Source organism: Lonchura striata, chromosome 4A (genome assembly GCF_050655825.1).
Source record: "Lonchura striata isolate lonStrDom1 chromosome 4A, ASM5065582v1, whole genome shotgun sequence".
NCBI classification, from domain to species: Eukaryota; Metazoa; Chordata; class Aves; order Passeriformes; family Estrildidae; genus Lonchura; species Lonchura striata.
This window is the reverse complement of record NC_140742.1, coordinates 17,686,624-17,707,347: the sequence shown is the minus strand read 5'-3', so window position 1 is coordinate 17,707,347 and position 20,724 is coordinate 17,686,624. Positions and strand designations below refer to the sequence as shown.

At 46.1% G+C, this 20,724-nt stretch overlaps 1 protein-coding gene and 1 long non-coding RNA gene across 3 annotated transcripts in view; one reads left to right on the top strand and one right to left on the bottom strand.

Annotated features, from left to right (window-relative positions):
• TRPC5 (transient receptor potential cation channel subfamily C member 5) overlaps positions 1-20,724 on the bottom strand; it is a 104,817-nt gene that overhangs the window by 20,475 nt on the left and 63,618 nt on the right. For both annotated transcript variants that reach the window (XM_021525254.3, XM_085570526.1), the window contains exons 5-7: positions 16,936-17,075; positions 12,586-12,908; positions 7,420-7,615 (exon numbers count right to left, since the gene is read on the bottom strand). In XM_021525254.3, coding sequence (XP_021380929.1) covers positions 7,420-7,615; positions 12,586-12,908; positions 16,936-17,075 — 659 coding nt within the window. The remainder of the gene's footprint in view (positions 1-7,419; positions 7,616-12,585; positions 12,909-16,935; positions 17,076-20,724) is intronic.
• Positions 12,904-20,239, top strand: LOC146763303 (uncharacterized). The gene is made up of 3 exons (XR_014952413.1): positions 12,904-14,329; positions 15,460-15,587; positions 17,179-20,239. It is a non-coding gene; the product is annotated as an uncharacterized LOC146763303 (long non-coding RNA).

The following is a 20,724-nucleotide window of genomic DNA, read 5'->3' as shown; positions in this document are numbered from 1 at the left end:
CTCTCTGCTGGACACAGGCAGGATGATTCTCCGGCACAAACTCGCCCTGGGAGGAAGGAGCACTGCAGAATTCACCCCTTCACACTCCCTGTGCAAAGCACTTGGTCTGACCTTGCCTTCCCCAGCTGAGCTGCTGCAGGTGCACTTCAAAGGGGAAGGACCAAGCACGGGCAGAGCCCAAAGCCAGGCTGTGAGTCACGGTGTCCTGCGAGGACTGGAGCAGAACACCCTGAAACTGGGCTGGAACAGCCTGCGGGGCTTGCAGAGGCTTCTGGAGGTGCCAGGCTTCACCTCCCCAAATCTCAGAATTCCCCTGTCTCCAGAACCAAAGGCAAGGCTGCTGCTCCTCGTGTCCCACTCCCTGCTCCCTTGAGAACACGACTCTGTGCAAGCATTCAGGCACCAAATGCTTCAGTGCTCTGCTCTTTTATGACTGCCCATAAACTGCCTTTCCTCAGCAGAGGAGTGGGGCTGGATTTTGTGTTTTACTGAGTCTGTAAAGGTCACAGCAGCAGAGGGAGCAGCAGGTGCCCAGCACCTCTGGAAGGCAGCCTGCTTGCACAGCCACTTAAATGCAGAGCCTGAGCTTAGCTGCCAAAAATTGAGTAATTGCTCAAAAATTAAAAAATCCTATGTCCTCACCATTTAATACATCCTTGAGCCGAAGGGAAGGGACAGATTATAAATGTATGAGATTGCTCAAGCCTGTAAGTGAACCTTGAGCTGTGCAGATAGCACTGACTTGGGAGAGCTCTGTTTTCTCCCCGCAAAAAGCAGGGGTTGTGGCTGAGTGGCTACAGGGAACAGGACCAGCAAACAGAAACAGGTTATTAATCATACCCCCACTTAATTAGGAGTGGTTGTGGCCATCCTCTTTCACCCATAAGATCAGCATCAATTTATTTGCAAGATTGCAGCGTGTTGCAAAAGGAAATCTGTGAAGCACTGGCATCTAAAATGTCATATTTCAGAGAATTCTTAGTAATATAGCTGTTTCCATTGTTCACTACCAGGGGAAAGCTCTTCCCAGATAAATCCCTTTTAGTATTTCACTGCTTTTTCCTCAGTAATATTCTTCCTTTATCTTTCACTTTTCCTCTTTTCTCCTGCCTTTCTAACAAGAGTCCCCACGATGCAGAAGCACAAGATAATGCTAATTGAGCTTGTCAGGCCTAAATAAAAGATGGGATAATGCAGGGGCTGCAACCTATGTGGTTCCATCTGGTACTTCAACTTCTATCATGTAGCAAGAGCAAACCTGGCTGTGCTGCTCACACGAAATGGGCAGAGAGTTATTGACCTGTCAGGCAGGGCACTGGGGTGTTAACCACACCAAAAAAACCCAAAACGAGCCCAGCCCTGAAAAATCCAAAAATAAACAACACCAAACTCCCTGGAATATTTTAAATCAGCCAGGGCTCATCTACAGATTACAAACTCTTCTTTTTTTTTTTTTTTACTTAAGTGTAACTTTTCTGCCCTGACTAAGCCCCAAAATGGTTTGACCATGGTGGTTCCCAGGGACACACAAACTCCTGTGGTTTCAAAGATTAAAAGCAACAGAGAGGCTGAAACTCCTGATTCTGCTGCCAGTACTCACAGGAGAGGCAGGACTGGATCCTAGGATGGAGAATGAGCTTTGTCTGCTCTAAGCACAGAAGATGCAGCATGTGAAGCTGGAGCACATCGAGTGCCTCTATTCAGAGGCTCTGCAAACACCAGATGAATATTAACAATGTGATTCAAGTCCATGGGTTACATGTAATTAGGCCAAAGCCAGCAAAAAGACAAACAGTTCTACACCTTCAAATGAATCCTTTAGCTTGCTAACAAAAAGCAATTAAGCTGCCTGCCAGTCTGGAGCGAGACTCCAGGGCTGATTTCACACACAGGCTGGATGGGAGCATCCCAACACACCACTGCTGCAGATTTCTCTTCATTTCCCAATAAAAATCTGCTGGGAGTGCCCCCACTCACAAGGTCCAGAGAGAGCACTCAGCCTTGGGAATCAATCCCACCACTCCAGAGGTGGGCTACAGCTCCTCAGGGGGAACAGGGACTGGGGGTCCAGCATTTCTTCACATGGATTGCACTCCATGGGAAATGGAACAGAAATCATGGACCTTAAAGCTCCTTCTATTCCAACCTTCTGCCACAGGGACACTTTCCACTCTCCCAGAGTGCTCTGAACCCCATCCAACCTGGCCTGGGACACTGCCAGGGATCCAGGGGCAGCCACAGGGAAGGATTCCTTCCTTATGTCTGATCTAAATCCACCCTCCTTCAGCTCAAGGCCATTCCCCCTTGTCCTGTCTGCCTGTCCAAGTGTCACTGAAGGCAGTGACTAAGTGCAGGAGAATTTCCCATTTCAATTCATTATCGCTAATCCACAGCGCAGTAATTGAGATCTGGGTAATTACAGTTGTGCTGTAGAATAAAGCAAAGGTGTGAGTGCATCACCTGCCCCTCAAACACAGCTACTGCATGTGGCAGTGAGCAGCAGATGTGTGTGGTGGTCAGCAGGAGGCTCTGAGGGCCACAAAACTGAGGGCCAAAGAGGGGTATTTCACTCAGCAAACCAAGGAAGAGCCATTTCATCCTCTTTCCAGAACCTCCTTGTTTCTCTGCACCATAAAAAGCGGCAAGAAATATTGATCCCAGCTTGTACTGGCAACAGAACAAGAGCATAATTTCATTTCCTGCTGTATTACAGAGTTTAAAACCGACTGCTTAATTTCTAAGAAAGTCAAATTAATGGTACTGAAATGGGCCTGGTGAGATGAACATTTCCTGATGCTTTAAAAGAGCTTAGTTCTGAGCCCAGATTTAGAAGCCACCATTACCTCTATAGGGGAACACCCACCACCCCAAAATCTGCCAAATGCAGGGACTGGGCAGCTGTTGTATTTCAAACTAACTTTATTGATTCATAAAATTCCTCCTTAGCAAAACCACCAGGTTATAACTGTGCAGGTCATCAAGCAGAGGAACATTTTCTGACACTGCTAAGGGTCACAAATCACAGTGGGGAAGAGAATTTCTGCTGGTCTTGTGAATTAAACTGGGTAGCAATTACTGCCATGGGGCTGAGGGAGTTCAGCTGGTGCAGAAAAGTGGGGGAATCCATGTGCTTTGCAGGTAAAGAAAAGTTTGAAACTGCCACCTGGGGGAAATCCAAAGTTATCTTGAAAACAATGTAATAGGGGGCTGAAAACCCCTTATGTTTCTCTGTGCCTTAATTTTTAAGCTCTCTAGCCTCCAAAAACTGAGAAAATTCCATATCTAATATCCCTATACTTATAGTCGAAGTTTTACTTATTTTTTAGCTGCACATGCCATTTCTGTTTAGTGTACAGGTTTTGCTTTCCTATGCAAAATATTTATTTTCTTCATTCTTATCCTTAACTACTCATGTTAATACACTCCATTTAATTTCATCATATAAAACTGCACCCGAGGTTGGTGCCCGATGCCCTAATTCCTGCAACCCAAACACTGGCAACAAAGTTCCACTACACTACTCTGACAGACACACTTAAAACTTTTTTTGTTATATTTTAAAGACTGCAGCCTTTTGCAGGAACAGCTGTCTGAGATGAGCTAGCTCGAAATAACAGACATAGCAACCAACAGGGGGGTACAAAATACAATATACACAACGATTTTGTAACTTTTATACTCGCTGCTGAAGTCATTACTGCAACATCACAGGTGGACTCTGCATTACACACCCCAGGCTGCAACACCTTCACTCATGGGAGTTAGAGGGAATTTTTCTCAGGCTCACTTTGCTGTAAGTAATCCCTGAGGTATTAAGCATCTTTGTACTTTTATCCTAGAACATCTGAGAGCTGTGAGGACTCAGATCTCTCTTTAATGTGCCGGTGGGTGCGGAGCTGCTGTGCACCATTTATCACCCTACCTCACCTGCAGCTCTGCCCACCAGCTCACAGCCCGTGCTTTCCATCCTGCACACCCCTGGCTGCTGTTCTTCCACTGCTATTGCTCCTGCTGCTGCACAGGCAGAGCTCTTGCTGCAGCTCCAGTGAGTAATTCTTGCCTGACTCCCCAGAATATCCTGGGTGTGGCCACAAGGAACAGGCTTTCAGAAAATACACATTAATTCTCTGCAACCTGTACCTGCACCCTAGGGCACCCCCAGGGCCAAAATGCACCTGCACCCTCAGGAACGCCAACTATCCCACTTATTTTGGAAAAATTAGCATCTGGCAGGAGGATTGTGTGACTTGATGAGAAACAGCCCATCACACAAAGTGTCCTCATCACCCACTCCGTTACTTTCTGCCACTTACAAATGATGCAGCCACCTGGCTACTCTCACATCATTCCCTTGTCCTTCCCCGTGTGATTATGACAAATTCCTCTTCCCATCCCCTGGGTATTTCTGTCATGTCTGGAAGGTATTCAAGGAGCTGGCAATGCATAACATGCCACTGCATCCTGTGCTGCTTGTATAAAACATTCTGATCTTCCCATATTGAAACAGCACCGAAAGGTATGGAAATTTGGGAGATTGCATTTGGATTTTGTTTGCTTTCTTGGTGAAAGATGGTGTCTGCCATAACCAAGCTATGGTTTGGCAAAGGAGAAAAATGGGCTGTCTGAAGATAATCGATATTGAAACTGCTTCAGGGCACTCTTGGAAATGTGTATTTATTGAAGTCTGAAACAGCTGAGGGACAAACAACAAAATTATGGCACAAAAGTTCTTCCTTCTCTGAGTCAAGAAGCACTTGAAGCAGAGGTTTTACTCTTTGCTTGCCTTGCTCTGCCTTCCACAGACACCAGTGCTTTCATGCTGTGTGCCTGCAGTGACTGATTAAGCACCAAGCCCTAATCCCCAGACTGGGGAGACAAAATGAAGAGCCAAGGAGGAGCAGCCCAGATTCTCCTTTCTCAAACCTCACAGCAGAAACTCATGTGTGAGTACAGGAGAAAAGCTGACCTGAAGAACAACTGCTACAAATGCATTAAGGGTATTTGTCCCTGCAGGAGAGGAGCAGAGAATGCCTGTTTGCATTGCAGCAATTCCTGGGGCTCATTAACAAACAGGATTAATGAAGATGTCCTCAGCACTCTACTGCAGGGGAGTCAGCAGGCAGAGATGCACTCTCATCTCATCCCCCACATGTGTTTTATTGCTCTGCAGTGATGCTTGTGGCACAGGATTTCCTCCTGATGCAGAAGAAGACCTCTACCCCACCCCAAGGACTACTGTCCCCTCCTTTTCCCTTGGAATGCTGTCATTCCATGTGTATCCAATGTAATATATATACCAGGAGGAAGAAATGCCCAGTCTAGCACCCAGCCTGCTGTGATTCAGCAGGAGGTGAACCTGATTACAGCAGGTTAATTAATGCCCCACATTTGTAAAGCTCAGCATTTATTAATGATTTCTTTTCTTCGGGGGAGAGATGAATTGATGTTTGGCCTGAGAAGACACATGGAGGAAATTTGTCCCAGAGAGAAAGCATGCAGAAATGCAGCTTGCAGAGCCAAGCTGCATGCGCTGCACGGCAGAGAGGGGAAGTGCCTGCCCCTTGCCTTCCCAGGAAATGTCACTGCTCTGGGTATGGACTGCAGCCAGACACTTCGAGTGACAACAAAGTCTCCTGTAGCATTTCCAGTGTCATCTTCCCAAGCTGCTTGCTGAACTCCGTGCTGTGCCTCAGTTATCTGGAGAGTTCATCCTCCAGCCCCAGCTCTGCCAAGGACAGAGCTTCTGATGGGGCCAGGCCCCGCTGCCAGCTGCTCCAGACACAAAACCATGAACACAACAGCCCTCTCTGGACCCTTCTCTTCAGTTAATTGTTATGATGGGTCCCTCTAATTCATGTGGGATTGTGTGTAATGTGTCACTGCATCGCTGGAATTATTCAGGGAAAGAATGATGAGTGGTTTGTGGCCCAGTGAATAGCAAATGCTGCTATTCTTGTGCAGTCTTAGGCTTGGGCTTTGTCTTAGTGACAAGCCTGTTCGATGACAATAAAGGAAAGGGAATTGGAAAAAATGGCCAAGGAGAGAATCTTTGTTTTCTGTCCCTCACTGCAGTCTCCCTGGAATGTGAGGAGTAGCAGGGAACAAAGAGAAAGCACTTGAAGCATTGAAACAGACTGATAAATGCCTTTGTGATAAACTGCTTTTCTGCTCATCTGGAAGGTCAGTGGTCCAGTTTTTCTCATACTTTTTACCATGATAAAAATCAGATGTCCAAAAGAATCAGCAAATTGAGGGGTCTGTGCTCAGTTTGACCAAGTGAATTTAGGAGCCACTTGAATCAGCAGATAATCAACAACAATTGTGGAACCTGTTCAGGAAAAACAACTCAATATTCCTCTCTGCGCTTTAGCCAGGAAAGGAGCTCACCCACACATTTCCCCAGAGACTTGTCCAGGAATTTGGAAATGGAAATACTAGGAGAACTGCTTCTGGTTCTGTTTTTGCTCTGGTTTATCTTCTAGTATAAAACAAGAGTCACCCAAAGCAGAGGAGGAAGCATCTACTCTAGCTGTACCGAGTGACCACCCAGGGACACAAACAGCTCCCCCCACTCCTGTTTTGTTCCCAGATGATGCAGCAGCTCATCACCTCACTGTCTCCAAACCTCTCATGTTAGTGGTCAGAATGGAGAGTAAGTGCCCACTGGTTTATCTGAAGTCCTGTGCACACAAGATTTTGCTTCCTTCCATACTGTTCCTGACCTAAAGAGCCTTAACATGCAGAGCCACGCTGCTTTTGCTTTCAGTCTGTTGACAAATTTAATCATCAAGGTACAGATTGGCTTTTGGGTACACAGAATGAGATTACAGTGGAGAAAACAGTTTTGAACATTCAAATGAAAGTTCAGTTTGATAAGGGCTCTACGGCCCTGAGCTGCCTCAGCTCAGATCCATCCTGCACTGGGATTACTCAGGAATCTCAGATGGTTATACAGCCAGGAGACTCTGGTATTACAGATGGACATGATCTAATTTCAAGTGGGAAGACTGTGGAAAAAGAAATTGCAGGACTGGGCTCCTGACACACACAGTTTCACATGGGGAAACAGAAATAGGATAAAAAACTCTACCACAACACTCACCCCTCAAGTTATAACCAAACATCAGGAAGCAGTGGGAAGGTTTCCCTTTATACACCCAAAGTGGTCAGCAAGGTTACTCCACGAGAGGAGACAGGGGCAGATCACAGCCCATGAGCCTTTTGCAGCCAGGAAGCTTTACAAACAGAGCAAAACCTCCTCCACAGCCACGATTCAGGCTGGTGAGCACAAATCCCAACTACCTGCAGGCAGAAACTGGGGGCAGCAGTCTCAGCATCCCAGAAGGGAGCCACCGCTGCAAGTCGGACAGATGAGGCACACGGGGAGAAACAGCAGCAGAAGGAGAAGGGGTAACTCACAGCAATGAGCTGGTAGGAGTTGTTCATCATGGCTATGAGCATGTTCAGCAGCACGACCAGGGAGATGACGTTGTAGGTCCCAAACATCGTGGCCCCAACAAATTCCGTGAACTCGTGTCTGGCTTTCACGTTGGTGACGTAGAGATTCAGCAGCCCAAACACAGACCAGAAGAGTGACTGGAGGGTCTCGAAAAGTCTGCAAAGAAAGACAGACTTTTAGCTGGCTACCTGATGTTGGGGGGTGGAAAATGATCTTCAGGGAACACACAGATATTGGGAGACATCACAGAGCAGCCACTCAGCACAGCCTTTTATGCTTCCCTGAGGACAGCCACAGTGACCCACCACCCAATGCATGTGAGAGGTGTCCCATAACAGCATTTGCTGTCTGTCCAAGAGCCCAGTCCACATCCTTGTGAGATGCAGTGAGCACAACTTCCCCAAGGAACCCAAGCCTCCCTTTCCCACTCTGCACACTTGCAAAGAACAGCCACAATATATTCCATTTAATTAAAATTGCCATGCTGCGATGCTGCTGCTATCTATAAACTCTCCTGTTTAATCAGTGCCTGCATCATTAACATGTCTGCAGGATAAATGCTCAGGGAACCCATCCCCAAGTACAGCGTGACTGCAGCAGTTAGCAGTGCACAACAACAAGGCACCACAAGGTGGGAGATAGCAGAAATCGCAGCACTTGCACCTTCTGCTCTGATTTGCAGTGCTCTGCTTGGAATACACCTGCCCAAAACACTTCTCTGTTTGCAATGCACCTGCCTAAAATGCTGCTCTTTTTGGAATACACCTGCTCAAAAACACTGCTCTGTTTGCAGTGCACCTGCCCAAAAACACTGCTGTGTTTGAGGTGCACCTGCCCAAAAACACTGTTCTGTTTGCAATGCACCTGCCTAAAATGCTGCTCTTTTTGGAATACACCTGCTCAAAAACACTGCTCTGTTTGCAGTGCACCTGCCCAAAAACACTGCTGTGTTTGAGGTGCACCTGCCCAAAAACACTGTTCTGTTTGCAATGCACCTGCCTAAAATGCTGCTGTGTTTGCAATGCACCTGCCAAAAAAAACACTGCTGTGTTTGCAATGCACCTGCCCAAAAAAAACCTGCTGTGTTTGCACTGCACCTGCCCAAACACACTGCTCTGTTTGCAATGCACCTGCCCAGAAACACTGCTGTGTTTGGAATACACCTGCCTAAAATGCTGCTGTGTTTGCAATGCACCTGCCCCAAAACATTGCTCTGCTTGCAGTGCATATGCCAAAAAAACACTGCTGTGTTTGGAATACACCTGCCCAAAAACCCTGCTGTGTTTGAGGTGCACCTGCCTAAAATGCTGGTGGCTCTGAGTGGTTGGAGCAGCAGCTCCCACCCACCACGGGCAGAGTCCCTGGCAAACCCTGCAACCACTGCTCAGTAATGACTCAGATGAAAAAGAGTCATCACTTTAATTCAGCTCAAGAGTTTCTCTTCTTTTGAAGGCTTCCTTCCACAGATGAACCAGACCTGACCCCCCTGAGCTGATGAGATCATCCCAGGTTTCTCTCTGCTTCAGCCACAGACGAGTGACCTTTCACAGCCACGTCAGACGCGTAATCAGCAATCTAAATAATTGCTCTATTTGGGAATCTTTGTTTTAGCTTTCCAAAATACTGCATTTATATCATCCAAAAATGACATTTATATGCCTGTTTAAGAGTTTCCATTTTGGCCTGAGGTCAGCAGATGTTTTCAAATGCGACTACTAGACAAATCAATATGAATAATTCAGATGCTTTACTTGACACACCAGGAATCTGTTCTCCCATCTTCTCCAGGCATTTGTTCACATGTATCTCCATGCCTTATATGAGGATTTAGTTTATATTTTGTGGATGTAGCTTATGTTTTTCACTAGACAAAATCATAAAGATGCTTTAAAGCAGAAAACCTTTCTCCCAAGAAAGCTCAAGTTGGTTGCTAGGCTTATTAAATAACCGAGGTATTAACCAAAGAATGCCAAGCATTTCTTTACTAGAAGTGGTGGAGTGCTAGCTGTCTTTTAAAATATTTATCATACTTTTACTATTACAGTAGAAATACTACTTGGGCTGTAGGTACAAGAGAGACAGAAGTTCTAATCATTGAACTGAAATCCGTTCTAAAAGTGATCAGTGCATTGTTCTGGATACACAATATTACCCAGGTGTGTAACCTGGGCCCAGACTAAAGCAAACATTCACATGTGGGCATGTAGTGCCCTTGACAAAGCCACCAAGTGGTTCCTGCAGCTCTGCAGAGCAGTGAGGCTCAGGGGCTGTGTCCTCAGTGTTTGACAGGACAGGTCACAGCCTCTTTTCACAGTCCATGTTTCAGCGGAGGCTCACACTGCTTTGGAGCAGCAGCTATAAAAAATAGAGTTTTGGAAATTGTTATTGAGAGACTCTCATGTCCTGCTGAGTGTATTTGGAATCCAAATCAAACAGAAGAATTCTTAAAGCTCCACCCTCTCCCTGGTGGCTTAGACAGAGCCAAGTGCCCCTTCTGCCACAGGAACCTGTGTCCAGGCGAATGGCAGCGTGACCCTCCAGAGAGAAGGTCACAGCAGGCAGGGAGATGTGACTTCCTCCACCCCTACCTCCTCTTCCTCACTCTCCTCTCCCTCCTTCAGTTGCCAGCATCACAGCTATAAACACAATTTCCAATCATCTGCCTAAGCAGCAGGCACTCTGCTTTCTGAGGGATGGCAAGGCCGAAGCAGAAAACCTTAAATTATTCATTACTTCCCCTCATTGCTGTCACAAAGGAATATTACTTCTCCATGATCTGTGTGTGCAATGCAGAAAATTTCCTCGCCAAGAAAATGCTAAACCCACCCTTTGAGGGTAATAGGAAATAATGTGCTAGTAAATAGGTGTCACACTTGACATAAGCTGCAGACACACATGGGGCATCCTCTTTGCTCTCCTTGCAGAAAGAGAGCTCATTGTGTGAGCCCAGGAATGCTGTGGGAACCAAAGTGCACTGGTTCAAAGCTTTGCAGGTGTATTCCTTCATGAGGAATGAGCCATGAGCAAAATCAGGGTCCCCAGCTCTGGCTGGACTGGCTCCAGCCTCCTTCGCTTCCCCCCAATCCAATATTTGGATCTGCAGCTGCTCCTTCCCAGCCACTGCCCCTTGCTGTGCATCTGCTCCCCAGCCAAATGTCAGCTTGTGCTGGGGGTGTTAATAAAGACCATTTAAACTTTTAAGAACATGTTAAATAAATTTCTTAACCGAGCCTTCAACAAAAAGTACCTGCAGAGTGTTCCGTCCCCTGCCAGGAGACCTCACTCCTAATGGATCCCCTCCCACTGTGATTTTGTTTTACACAAACCTCTGCCACAAAGGCTGAGCCCCCTCAATTTCCTTTCTGTGCTACATTCCCTTGGCAGGGGGTTTAAATGAATGTTAGGGTGGCAGAAATTGTGGTTTGTATTTAAACTGATCTACACACTTTCTGCTAAGTGCTTCTTGTATAATTTTTTGCTCCCATGACATTACACCTTCTTACAGGCTTCAGGATGGTTGGTTTCTTGCTTGCTTTGTTTTTTGGGTTTTTTTTCCTGCTGGCCCAATGTTCTTTTTCTTCAGTCAAATCCTGCTATTGCTTCTCCACTTACCTGACACAACAAAATCTGCAAAAAGAACCAGTGTGCAGTGGTGGCAGGCCCAAACCAGAATGCAAAACTGAACACATCTGTTCACCACAGCTCCAGAGAAAGGCAGGGTTTGGAACTGGATTTTGTAGGCTTGATCCTTCCTGAGGTAGAATTTACCCCATAACACACTTGCCAAACTTTCCTCCCTCTGGCTGCTGCATCAATATGGACACAGTTCAGGGAATAAATTTGTTATTTAATTCCTTTGCCAGGGCAGCACGACACATTTCTGGGGCATGTGAGGCAACTGAAACAGAAAAAAGTCTGAAATCTTTAATTCTGTTTCTCATTAGCACAGTGCAGGTCCATTCACTTCCCTTAGACAGAGAGGGGTTTCATGAGAAGATGATTCCAGCCTGTGGTGTTCCTGCTCTGCAGTGGGAAATGGCACATGTCAACATGTCCGGCCCACCAGGTCATGCTGCTCTTGAAGGATGTGCTCTATCCCATGAAAATTCCATATTTCTTTTAGGAGAGAGCCCACAGGACAACGCTGGAACCTCTACTCTCCCAACCAAGTCATGTGGCCTCAGCCATCATCTGTTTTTGATAACAGTGCAAATAGATCCCAAATCCTTTCTTAACCCCAAACCTTCAGCTGACAGAGGGAGGAGAATTATTGGGCATCATGACAAGTTTTATTTAATTTAGCATAAAGTGGTGGACAACAGTTTTGTTTTGCTTGTTTGCAGGGCGTGGGCCTTTTTCTAGACCGTGCTTTATTTATTTCTCCTGCCATTGTGAGTTAAGTACTGTGCAAGCAGCAAGAACAATCGGGTGGGGGCTGATTATTATAATTATTTCTACTATTAGTAATTAAAACAAATACATCAGCAAGACAATTCATGTCATTTTTCAGCATGTGCTCTCCCTTTCAGCTCTGCCAGCTGTCCTCACAGCAATTTCCATGCCAGCATCTCAGTAAAGTACCAGCACTCCCAGCAAAAAAAAGGTTCTGCTGGGATTTTAGTCTGCAAGGAAAGCAGAGAAGCCTGCAACATCATATATCCACAAAAATGGTCTAGGTGAGATTGTTGTTGTTGCTGTGCCACATTATTTATTAATCTCTGTTTTTAACAAGTTTATCCCTTATTTTCTTCATTCTATTAAAGTTCCCCTCCTTTCTTCACTAATTAGGCAAAACAATTCCTGTGGCAAAAGGACACTTCCTTTCTCAAATCTACTGAAATTGTGCATAGTCATAATAAGATTTAAGTTGCAGGATCATGTAGAGAAACTCCTTGGTCCAGAACTAAAAGGTCTCCCAGACCTGAGTCTTTGCGACAGCAGAGCTCAGCACAATGTCTGCCCCACTTAACTCCCACCTTTCCTGCAGAGCCAACCACCTCACCTGGTACTTGCAAATGAATAAATAAATAAAGGCTCTGTCAGTGCAGTGACAGGCAGCAGCAAAGGCAGGGGGGACAGGGGACAGGGGAAGCAGCCTCAGAAGCAGAAAGGAGAGGATGTCTTACGTGGAGAAGGCATTGTTCTGTTTCTCACATCGGATCCCCTTGCAGTTGTTGGGTTCCTCCGAGGCACTGGTCTCATAATAAAAATAAAGCTGGTTCAGTCCATTGGCAAAAGCCAGAAGCACCAGGCAGTAGATAAAAAGGAATTTGAGGATGTCTAGCAGCATGCGTCCCAGAGAAATCTGCAGGGGTCCCAGGTGTGAGTTGGCTGTAAACAGGGAGATGAGCCGCAGGGAACTCAGGATGTTGGATATTGCAAAGAGAGCTTCTGCAATCAGGGTCGGGTGCCACATCTCCCACTCCTCCCTCGGGCGGGAGCCGTTGTACTGCGGGAAGGAAGGAAGGAAGAACAAGGCTGTAAAACGAGTGGTGTTGGGATGACTCGGAGATAACTGCACAAGTCACACCCACTGACCCAACCCTGCACAGGTAAATCCTACCCAGGTGCTGTGGCACTAAAAGGGCTTGTAACCCCTTACACATCAGCTGCTGTCAGACTCACAGCTGGGATCCAGGACAGGAGCTGACTGGATTGGGGCAGAGATGAAGGTTTAATGACACTTTTTTTCTGCCTGCTACATTATGAGTCCCTGATGGTGAGAGATGTGGGACCGGGTTTTCTTTAGAGGTTTTGGGTATGTTGGCTGTTCTTAGCCTAAACTGGAAAATTAGGATTTTTAAAAATTGGTTTTACTTCTGAGTTCACAGTCTGTGAGTTCCTTATGTCCGTGGGTTCATACACCTCCTGCTCTTTCAACATTTAAAGGGGTTCAGATTTTAGCAGGTTCCAGATGTAAACTTCCAATTACTTTTGTTCTTCTTCCTTCTAAATATGACTGCTCATTATAAACTCTGCACATTCCAGGAACAAGGGGAGGGAGGGAGAAGGAAGGGAAGAAGAAAAGCAGTGAACTATTGGATGCTTTCCTTCCCATGTAATCTCAAAACAAGAGCCGGCAGCCCAGAACCAAAAGGCTTTTTTCGTATTAATTTTCTTATTAGTTAATTTGTCATGGCAATTTTAGGAGAGTTGCTAAAGCAGAGGTCTTAATTACAGCTGAAACACTGGGTACAGTTGAGTGCATCAATTACAACATTAACTGGGTTTGTAATGCAGCTGTAAAAGCAGAAGCATTTTCGGAGCAAAGTGTGGCCAGATGCGAGCAGGTAGCATAAAAGAGCTGGTTCTGTAAAATGTAACTGCTCTGCTTCTGTGAAATGCAAAATATAACTGCTCTGGCTTAACGACCCTGGCACGGAGAATGGAGTCAAAGACATTTAACATCAAGGAATAATTGTCCTTTTAACATTTGTCTCTGCTCATTTAGCATGCATAAAAAGGTAGAACTGCGCTCAGAATAACACAGCTAAAACAATAACCAGCGTGTTTAGGGCTCCTAAAATAATTCTGGTACCTTTGAAAAGGAAATGGTACCAATATCACATTGACAGACAAGATTGCAGAGACTTTCTATTTAAATCTGAAGGTCCAATACACAAGCTCCCAATTTTTTCAAGGGCTCAGCAAAAAGCAGGTTGATATTTCAAACCATCCCTCTGTATGAAGGAGATGAGACATGATACAGAGGCATTTCAGCATGACCTCGGATTGCTTCTGACATTTCCAAACTGTTCTTTATTACATGAACATCACGGCCTGAGCCTGTTAACTTGATTTGAAGATGGGTCTTAAAAAGCCTACAAACAGGCAGAGAGGTGAACTTTTTGTGGATATCCAGCAATGGAGGTGGGTGAGTGGGATTGGGAAGCCTGGACAGCAGATTTGCACAGTTATTCCCAATTCTATTCTGCAGGCTGGCTGGACACAGCAGCCCAGGGCTCTCTGCTAAAGTTTAGCAGAGATTGCACATAAAGGTATGGGGAAAATACCTTTTTTAAAGGTATTAATATTTTTAAAGGTATTTAATATTTTTAAAATACTGCTTTAAAAAGAGGTGTGGGACACTCTTCTGTGTCTCCCACCTCTTTTTGAAGCAATATTTAGGTCATTAAGGTCATATTTAGGTCCTTTATGAACTGATGGTATCTCCTTGCTTGGCAAATAGAATCTTCAGAGCAGCCTGGCATCACAGGTAATAGAAAACAGCAGATTTCAGAGTTATCTAATGAAGCTGCTGATCTGGGAAGGCTGGAGTTGTTTGTTTTGGGGTCTGTTCAAAAGATGAAACACAGCAGAGATGTACACAGAATAGTACAAATAAATTACACCATGCTGTCACATTTACCCTTCCTCATTACATGATAATTCAATGCAGCAAATGAAAACTGATTAAGAAAGTATTTCTACCCTATAATTAGCCTGAAGATTCCATTGGTATCAGACAATATTAGAGCCAGGTCTTGGAACCAGTCAAATCAAGGAAAAAAAAAAACTGTCTTCACGTAAAAACAAGGATGAAAACATTTAGTGTCAGTATGCAATTTATTTTTTCTGATATTTGGCAGAAAGTTAAATGTCCATGTAATCCTTTGAAGTTCTAAGAAGTGTTAGAATATGGTATATTGGCATATATCCCAGCCTCTTGCAGCTCAGGGCTGTTCTATAAATACCAAATCATGTTGCAAAATGTTTTGAAGCCATTATCAACACTAGAAACCCTCACGCTGCGGAGCACACTGCAACCCCTGGGCAACACAGGGCAGAGGCAGCCTCAGTGACCACGTCTTTCAGAAGATTTTCTGCACCTCTCAGAATTGCCTGACACTGGTCCTCATCAGGAGCTGGGCTGAGCTGGGCCAGGTTTAGCCCCAGAGGGTTTGATCTGGGCTCAAACACATTTATTCCTGCCAGCCCTCCTTGGTGTGCTGGCCCATGGGGTTTTGTGGCTGACCTGCACGTTTCTGTGGCTCTTACAGGGAACATAAACAGAGCTGCACCTCTTCTGCACCTGTGCTTTGGCTGTGAGTTTAAATCCCAGTGTTTGACTGCACAAACCCAAGGACGCACAGCTCCACAGTAACTTGTGTGAGGAAGAACCAGATTGGTAACATTTTAAGTTTTGTCCGTGTATTTTACCATTTCCAGCTTTTTTTTTTTTTTTTTTTTTTTTTTATTGCTTGTGGTTTAAAGACCAACCTTTCAAGTCTGTAATTTCCTCCCTGGTTCTGAATGTTGGGAGAATAAAAGACATAATCTGTTCCTGCTTTGATGCTGTTACAGAGCTGCCTCTTCAGGGAGCAGCAACCAGCTTAAAAGCTTTTTCCCTTTGAAAATCTGACTCACCACGACTGCAGCCTTCAGGATTTAACAAAGGCCCCATAGCAGGGCTGTTTGCATTTTGGAGTCAATGGCTTGGTGCAGTTTTCTCCTCTCTCCCCCTCTGCCTGCTGGGCAGGACTAAACAAGGTTGCTCTGGGGAAGTGCTTGTCCTGGTTTTTGGGAGCTGGGCTGCCAGAAGTGGAACCTTGGAAGAGCAGGCGTGGCCAGGGAGCAGATCCCAGTCACTTGATTTACACCTGAGTAATTTCACTGACTGCAGTGAAGCTGCTGCTGATTCATACCAAGGGAAGAAGTAGGCCAAGCACGAAGCTCCAGCTGAAGCCAAAGAGAGCTGTTGCATAAGGAATTTTACTTTTGTGTCTTGTCTTTGAAAAAGGGAGACAGAAGGAAAGTGCTTCGGGCCATCCCCTGACTTCAAACCCTGTGCATATGCTAATTTGGAGCATCAGAAGTTTATAAATGTGGAAGGTGCTTTTGAGGATGAGCTCTGTTGTGGGCTCTCACCACAAATGGAACATGACAGGGAAGAACCTACAGGGTGTTAAAGCCCCAGCTTGTTGCTTTGTCATTTCCCTGCCCAGAGGTTACATAGTACAAAGTCAATTGACCCCTTTATATCAGATTATCAGAGAGAAGCCTCCTAATAACAGTCTTGCTCTTCTCAGTAGACCTGTCACAAACTTTTGATTACTAACCTTCAGATCTGTAGGGTTACACATTATAAAGCTTGGCTCTAGAAGTTTTCAGGTAACCCTGTTCTTGCTTTCCCTTTACCATTTTATTTAAAAGCTGTTTTCACTATGCATTGTTGAAGGAGGTCCAGTGCCAGCACAGAAAAAAAAAGTGCTTTGGCAACTGAGTAGCTACAAAAGGCACAGAAAGTGGAGAAATTTCTCCCCAGCGCCCAATCTATTTCACTTTTAATCAAAGAGTCAGAATGAGCAGGCAGTTCATTCTCCAAACAAAACAGCTTTCCAGGTGAATTTCCAAAACTGGACTGCTTGAAAAGCTGCTATTTTCTCTGCTTTGTGATTTTGATTTGAACAGTTTGTACCCTGTGTACTACAGCTCCCACCAGCACATTACAAATTCCCCCTCCCAAGTTACCGTACCTTGACATAGGCAACAATTTTAAGGGAGATGGTTGCAAGATAGAGGGAGTTCATTGCAAAATCCATCAGATTCCACCAGTCATGTACGTACTCATTGAATCCACCATCCCACATTTCCTTGATTTCTCCCCAGATGAAACCTGTAGAAAGAAAGGGAGTTCATTGCCATGACAAGGCATTATTTGCCATTAAAACCCTGTGTATATACCTATGATGTAATACCAGACAATTTGAAATTAACAGCTTGGAAAGAACGCCTCATCCCTCCTGCCTTCTACAAAGTACAATGCTGCTGATTATGAGACATTTTACAAGTCTGTGGGGAATGCAGTCTGGAGAGAGCTGAAAAAGACCTTGGTTTCCTACCCAGGGCTCCAGATATGCACATGAGGAGACTGCCTGAAACACATGTTATTTATAACCAGGACGAGTGAATTGGCTCAGCTGAAATTTGTTCTACGTGAATAAACTCTTCAAGCAGCTGTATTTGGTATAGTTTCTAATAGATTGTCTGCTCTCACAGACACTCTGAGCAATTCATTGCTCTGTTGGACAGCACTGATTTTCCCTGACTTTCTCCAGCAGCACCAGAACCAGCTTCTGCATGCCAGCACAGCTCCTCCCTAACCTGGAAATATCACCCCAAAGAAGGAAGAAGCAGATCCATCCTCTGCTCAGCCACTCTATTGATGCCTCTTGCTGTAGAAAAAGCCCACAGGGATTATTTGTGAGGAAAGGTAAGACTCAGCAGGAGCCAGGGCACTGCAGCCTGGCAGTGACTCACCTCATGTCAGATATGGCTCTGGGGTTTGTGAGCTGTTTGTTCCCAAGGATACGGCCAGAGCCCGTCATGTCAACCCTGAAATGCCTTCTGGTGATTTTTGGCACTTGCTAATGCTCACTATACCTCCTTGCAGCTGAAAGGGTGAAGGGCAGCTTCTGAAATTCATCACCAGACTGCGAAACCCGCCTGACACAGTTCTGATTATAAGTAACTTCTGTGTCCTTTCTTGTAGAACTGTTTAAGTATTTCTGAAAGCCTAAGTCCCATCAAAAAACAAATGGCAGCCCCTTCGTGCCCTGAATGCTTCTGAAACATGTCTTTAGAGCCCCAGGTATTTTGAATTACCCACTTGACATTAACTTTGAATGAAAACCAGAAATGTGTGAAGAGGAAACAAAACAAAACAAAGTTCACCTCCAGGTGCATTACCAATATAATTACCCAAACTGCTGCCCCTGCCTAACCACAGGATATTGTGACAGGATATTGAGTTCCTTTGTTTCAGATAAATGGAGATATTGTATGACTGTTTATTAAATAGAGAAATTAGAACAGTTTCACCAGATTAAAGGTTATTACTTACAAAATATTTTCCACTATAGAAGGAGAGAGAGCACAAACACAGTGACAGTGGTCACTGATGTGCTGCTTGCAACTCAACTTTAAGCCATTCAATCTGAAGAGCAGCAAAGTTGCAATGAACTGCTGCACGCCCCCAAATATCAATCTGAGCTGCTCAGCTGCCAGCCAGCAGGTCAATGGCCACACAAGCAAAATGTCAGGGCCAGCCAGGTAATCCTATTACAGCTGCCTCCACGTCTTTGCATGCATGCAAATCCATAAAATAAAATAAATCAATGGAGAGGAGCCTGTTGAAGAACTCATACACTGTATTTATAGTGAGTTATCGTTGCTGGTTACTATAGCTACAGCAATGCTGTGTGTGCCTGCTCTCTCTCCTTCTATAATGGAAAATATTTTGTAAGTAATAACCTTTAATCTGGTGAAACTGTTCTAATTTCTCTATTTAATAAACAGTCATACAATATCTCCATTTATCTGAAACAAAGGAACTCAAGAACAGACAGCTGTAAGAAAGGTTTTTTGATAGGATTGTGCTTTTGCAAGGTTTTTTTAAATGGATTATCCTTCTTTCATCTGCAAATCAATTTTACTGAAATGCTACCATTTCCCTCAATTTTAACCATGAATTTAAAGATAAAGTGAAGATATGACCTAAGCTCAGAAAAGACATTTAACCCCCTGAGCTTACTCTGAAGTTTCTACCAACACCTGCATTTCAGTCCATAAATCAGCTTCATCAGATAATGAAGCTAGTGGTGGAGCTGTGCAAGGAGCACAGTGCCCCAGGTCACCATTCAAAGTGATTTGTGAACATGTTTGCAGCTCTTACTTTCCTTCCCCATTTTCCATCAGCAGTTTTGGGCTTGGCACAGGAGCAGCTGGGTTTGTTCAGTACAGAGCCAGCCTGACCACAGAAACATGGAGCAGTGTCCTGGAGTCACCAGGAGCCAGCAGCTGTGGGAAAGCAGGAGAGCCAGAAAGGTGTGGGAAAGCAGGAGAAAGGTGTGGAAACCACTGCCCATGAGCAAAATGCCTGGTGACATTCCCAGCTCCCAGGGGTGCCACATGCTGGTGGCACAGCAAGGGACATGGGAGCTGAACCAGAGGAGGGATCAGGATCCTGATGGAGCTCACAGGTTTCCTCTGCTGCTGTGCTGGAGCTCACTTTGGAAGGGTAAATAGTTCTCCCTCATCAAAAACACACCCAGCTGGCTTCTCTGTTCTTCTCCCACCTCATCCCATCACACTGCCTCACCTGAACACCCCTCAGCACACAGACACCTCCTCCTCTGCCCAGCTCTGCCCAAGCCACACTGGAATAATGGCCTCACATGTAACTTCCAGACAATCAACACTCCTGCTGCTGATACCAGAGCACTTGATGCTGATGTGGTTGGCGATTATCAGCAGAGAGTGAGGCTTAGCTTCCCACTCCTGCATTCCCGCAGCTGAGCTGGGAGGGATAAACCAGGCTGGTCCTTGTGCTGCCTCCAGGAGCAGGTCAGGGAGCAGGGAGAGCAGAGCCGGGCTCTGGGCACTGCCATTCCCTGTGGGCACGGCCAGTCCCTGTGGGCACTGCGTGTCCCTGTGGGCACTGCCATTCCCTGTGGGCACTGCCATTCCTGTGGGAACTTCCATCCCCTGTGGGCACTGCCATTCCTGTGGGAACTGCCATTCCCTGTGGGCACTGCATGTCCCTGTGGGCACTGCCATTCCCTGTGGGCACTGCCTGTCCCTGTGGGCACTGTGTGACCCTGTGGGCATTGTGTGTCCCTGTGGGCACTGCCATTCCCTGTGGGCACTGCCTGTCCCTGTGGGCACTGCGTGTCCCTGTGGGCACTGCCATTCCCTGTGGGCACTGCGTGTCCCTGTGGGCACTGTGTGACCCTGTGGGCACTGCATGTCCCTGTGAGTGCTGCCATTCCCTGTGGGCACTGCCATTCCCTGTGGGCATTGTGTGACCCTGTGGGCACTGCCTGTCCCTGTGGGCACTGTGTGTCCCTGTGGGCACTGTGTGTCCTTGTGGGCACTGCCATTCCCTGTGGGCACTGTGTGTCCCTGTGGGCACTGCCATTCCCTGTGGGCACTGTGTGTCCCTGTGGGCACTGCATGTCCCTGTGGGCACTGCCATTCCCTGTGGGCGCTGTGTGACCCTGTGGGCACTGCGTATCCCTGTGGGCACTGCCATTCCCTGTGGGCACTGTGTGTCCCTGTGGGCACTGCATGTCCCTGTAGGCACTGCCATTCCCTGTGGGCACTGTGTGACCCTGTGTGCACTGCCTGTCCCTGTGGGTACTGCCATTCCCTGTGGGCACTGCCAGTCCCTGTGGGCACTCCCTGTCCCTGTGGGCACTGCCATTCCCTGTGGGCACTGCCATTCCTGTGGGAACTTCCATCCCCTGTGGGCACTGCCATTCCTG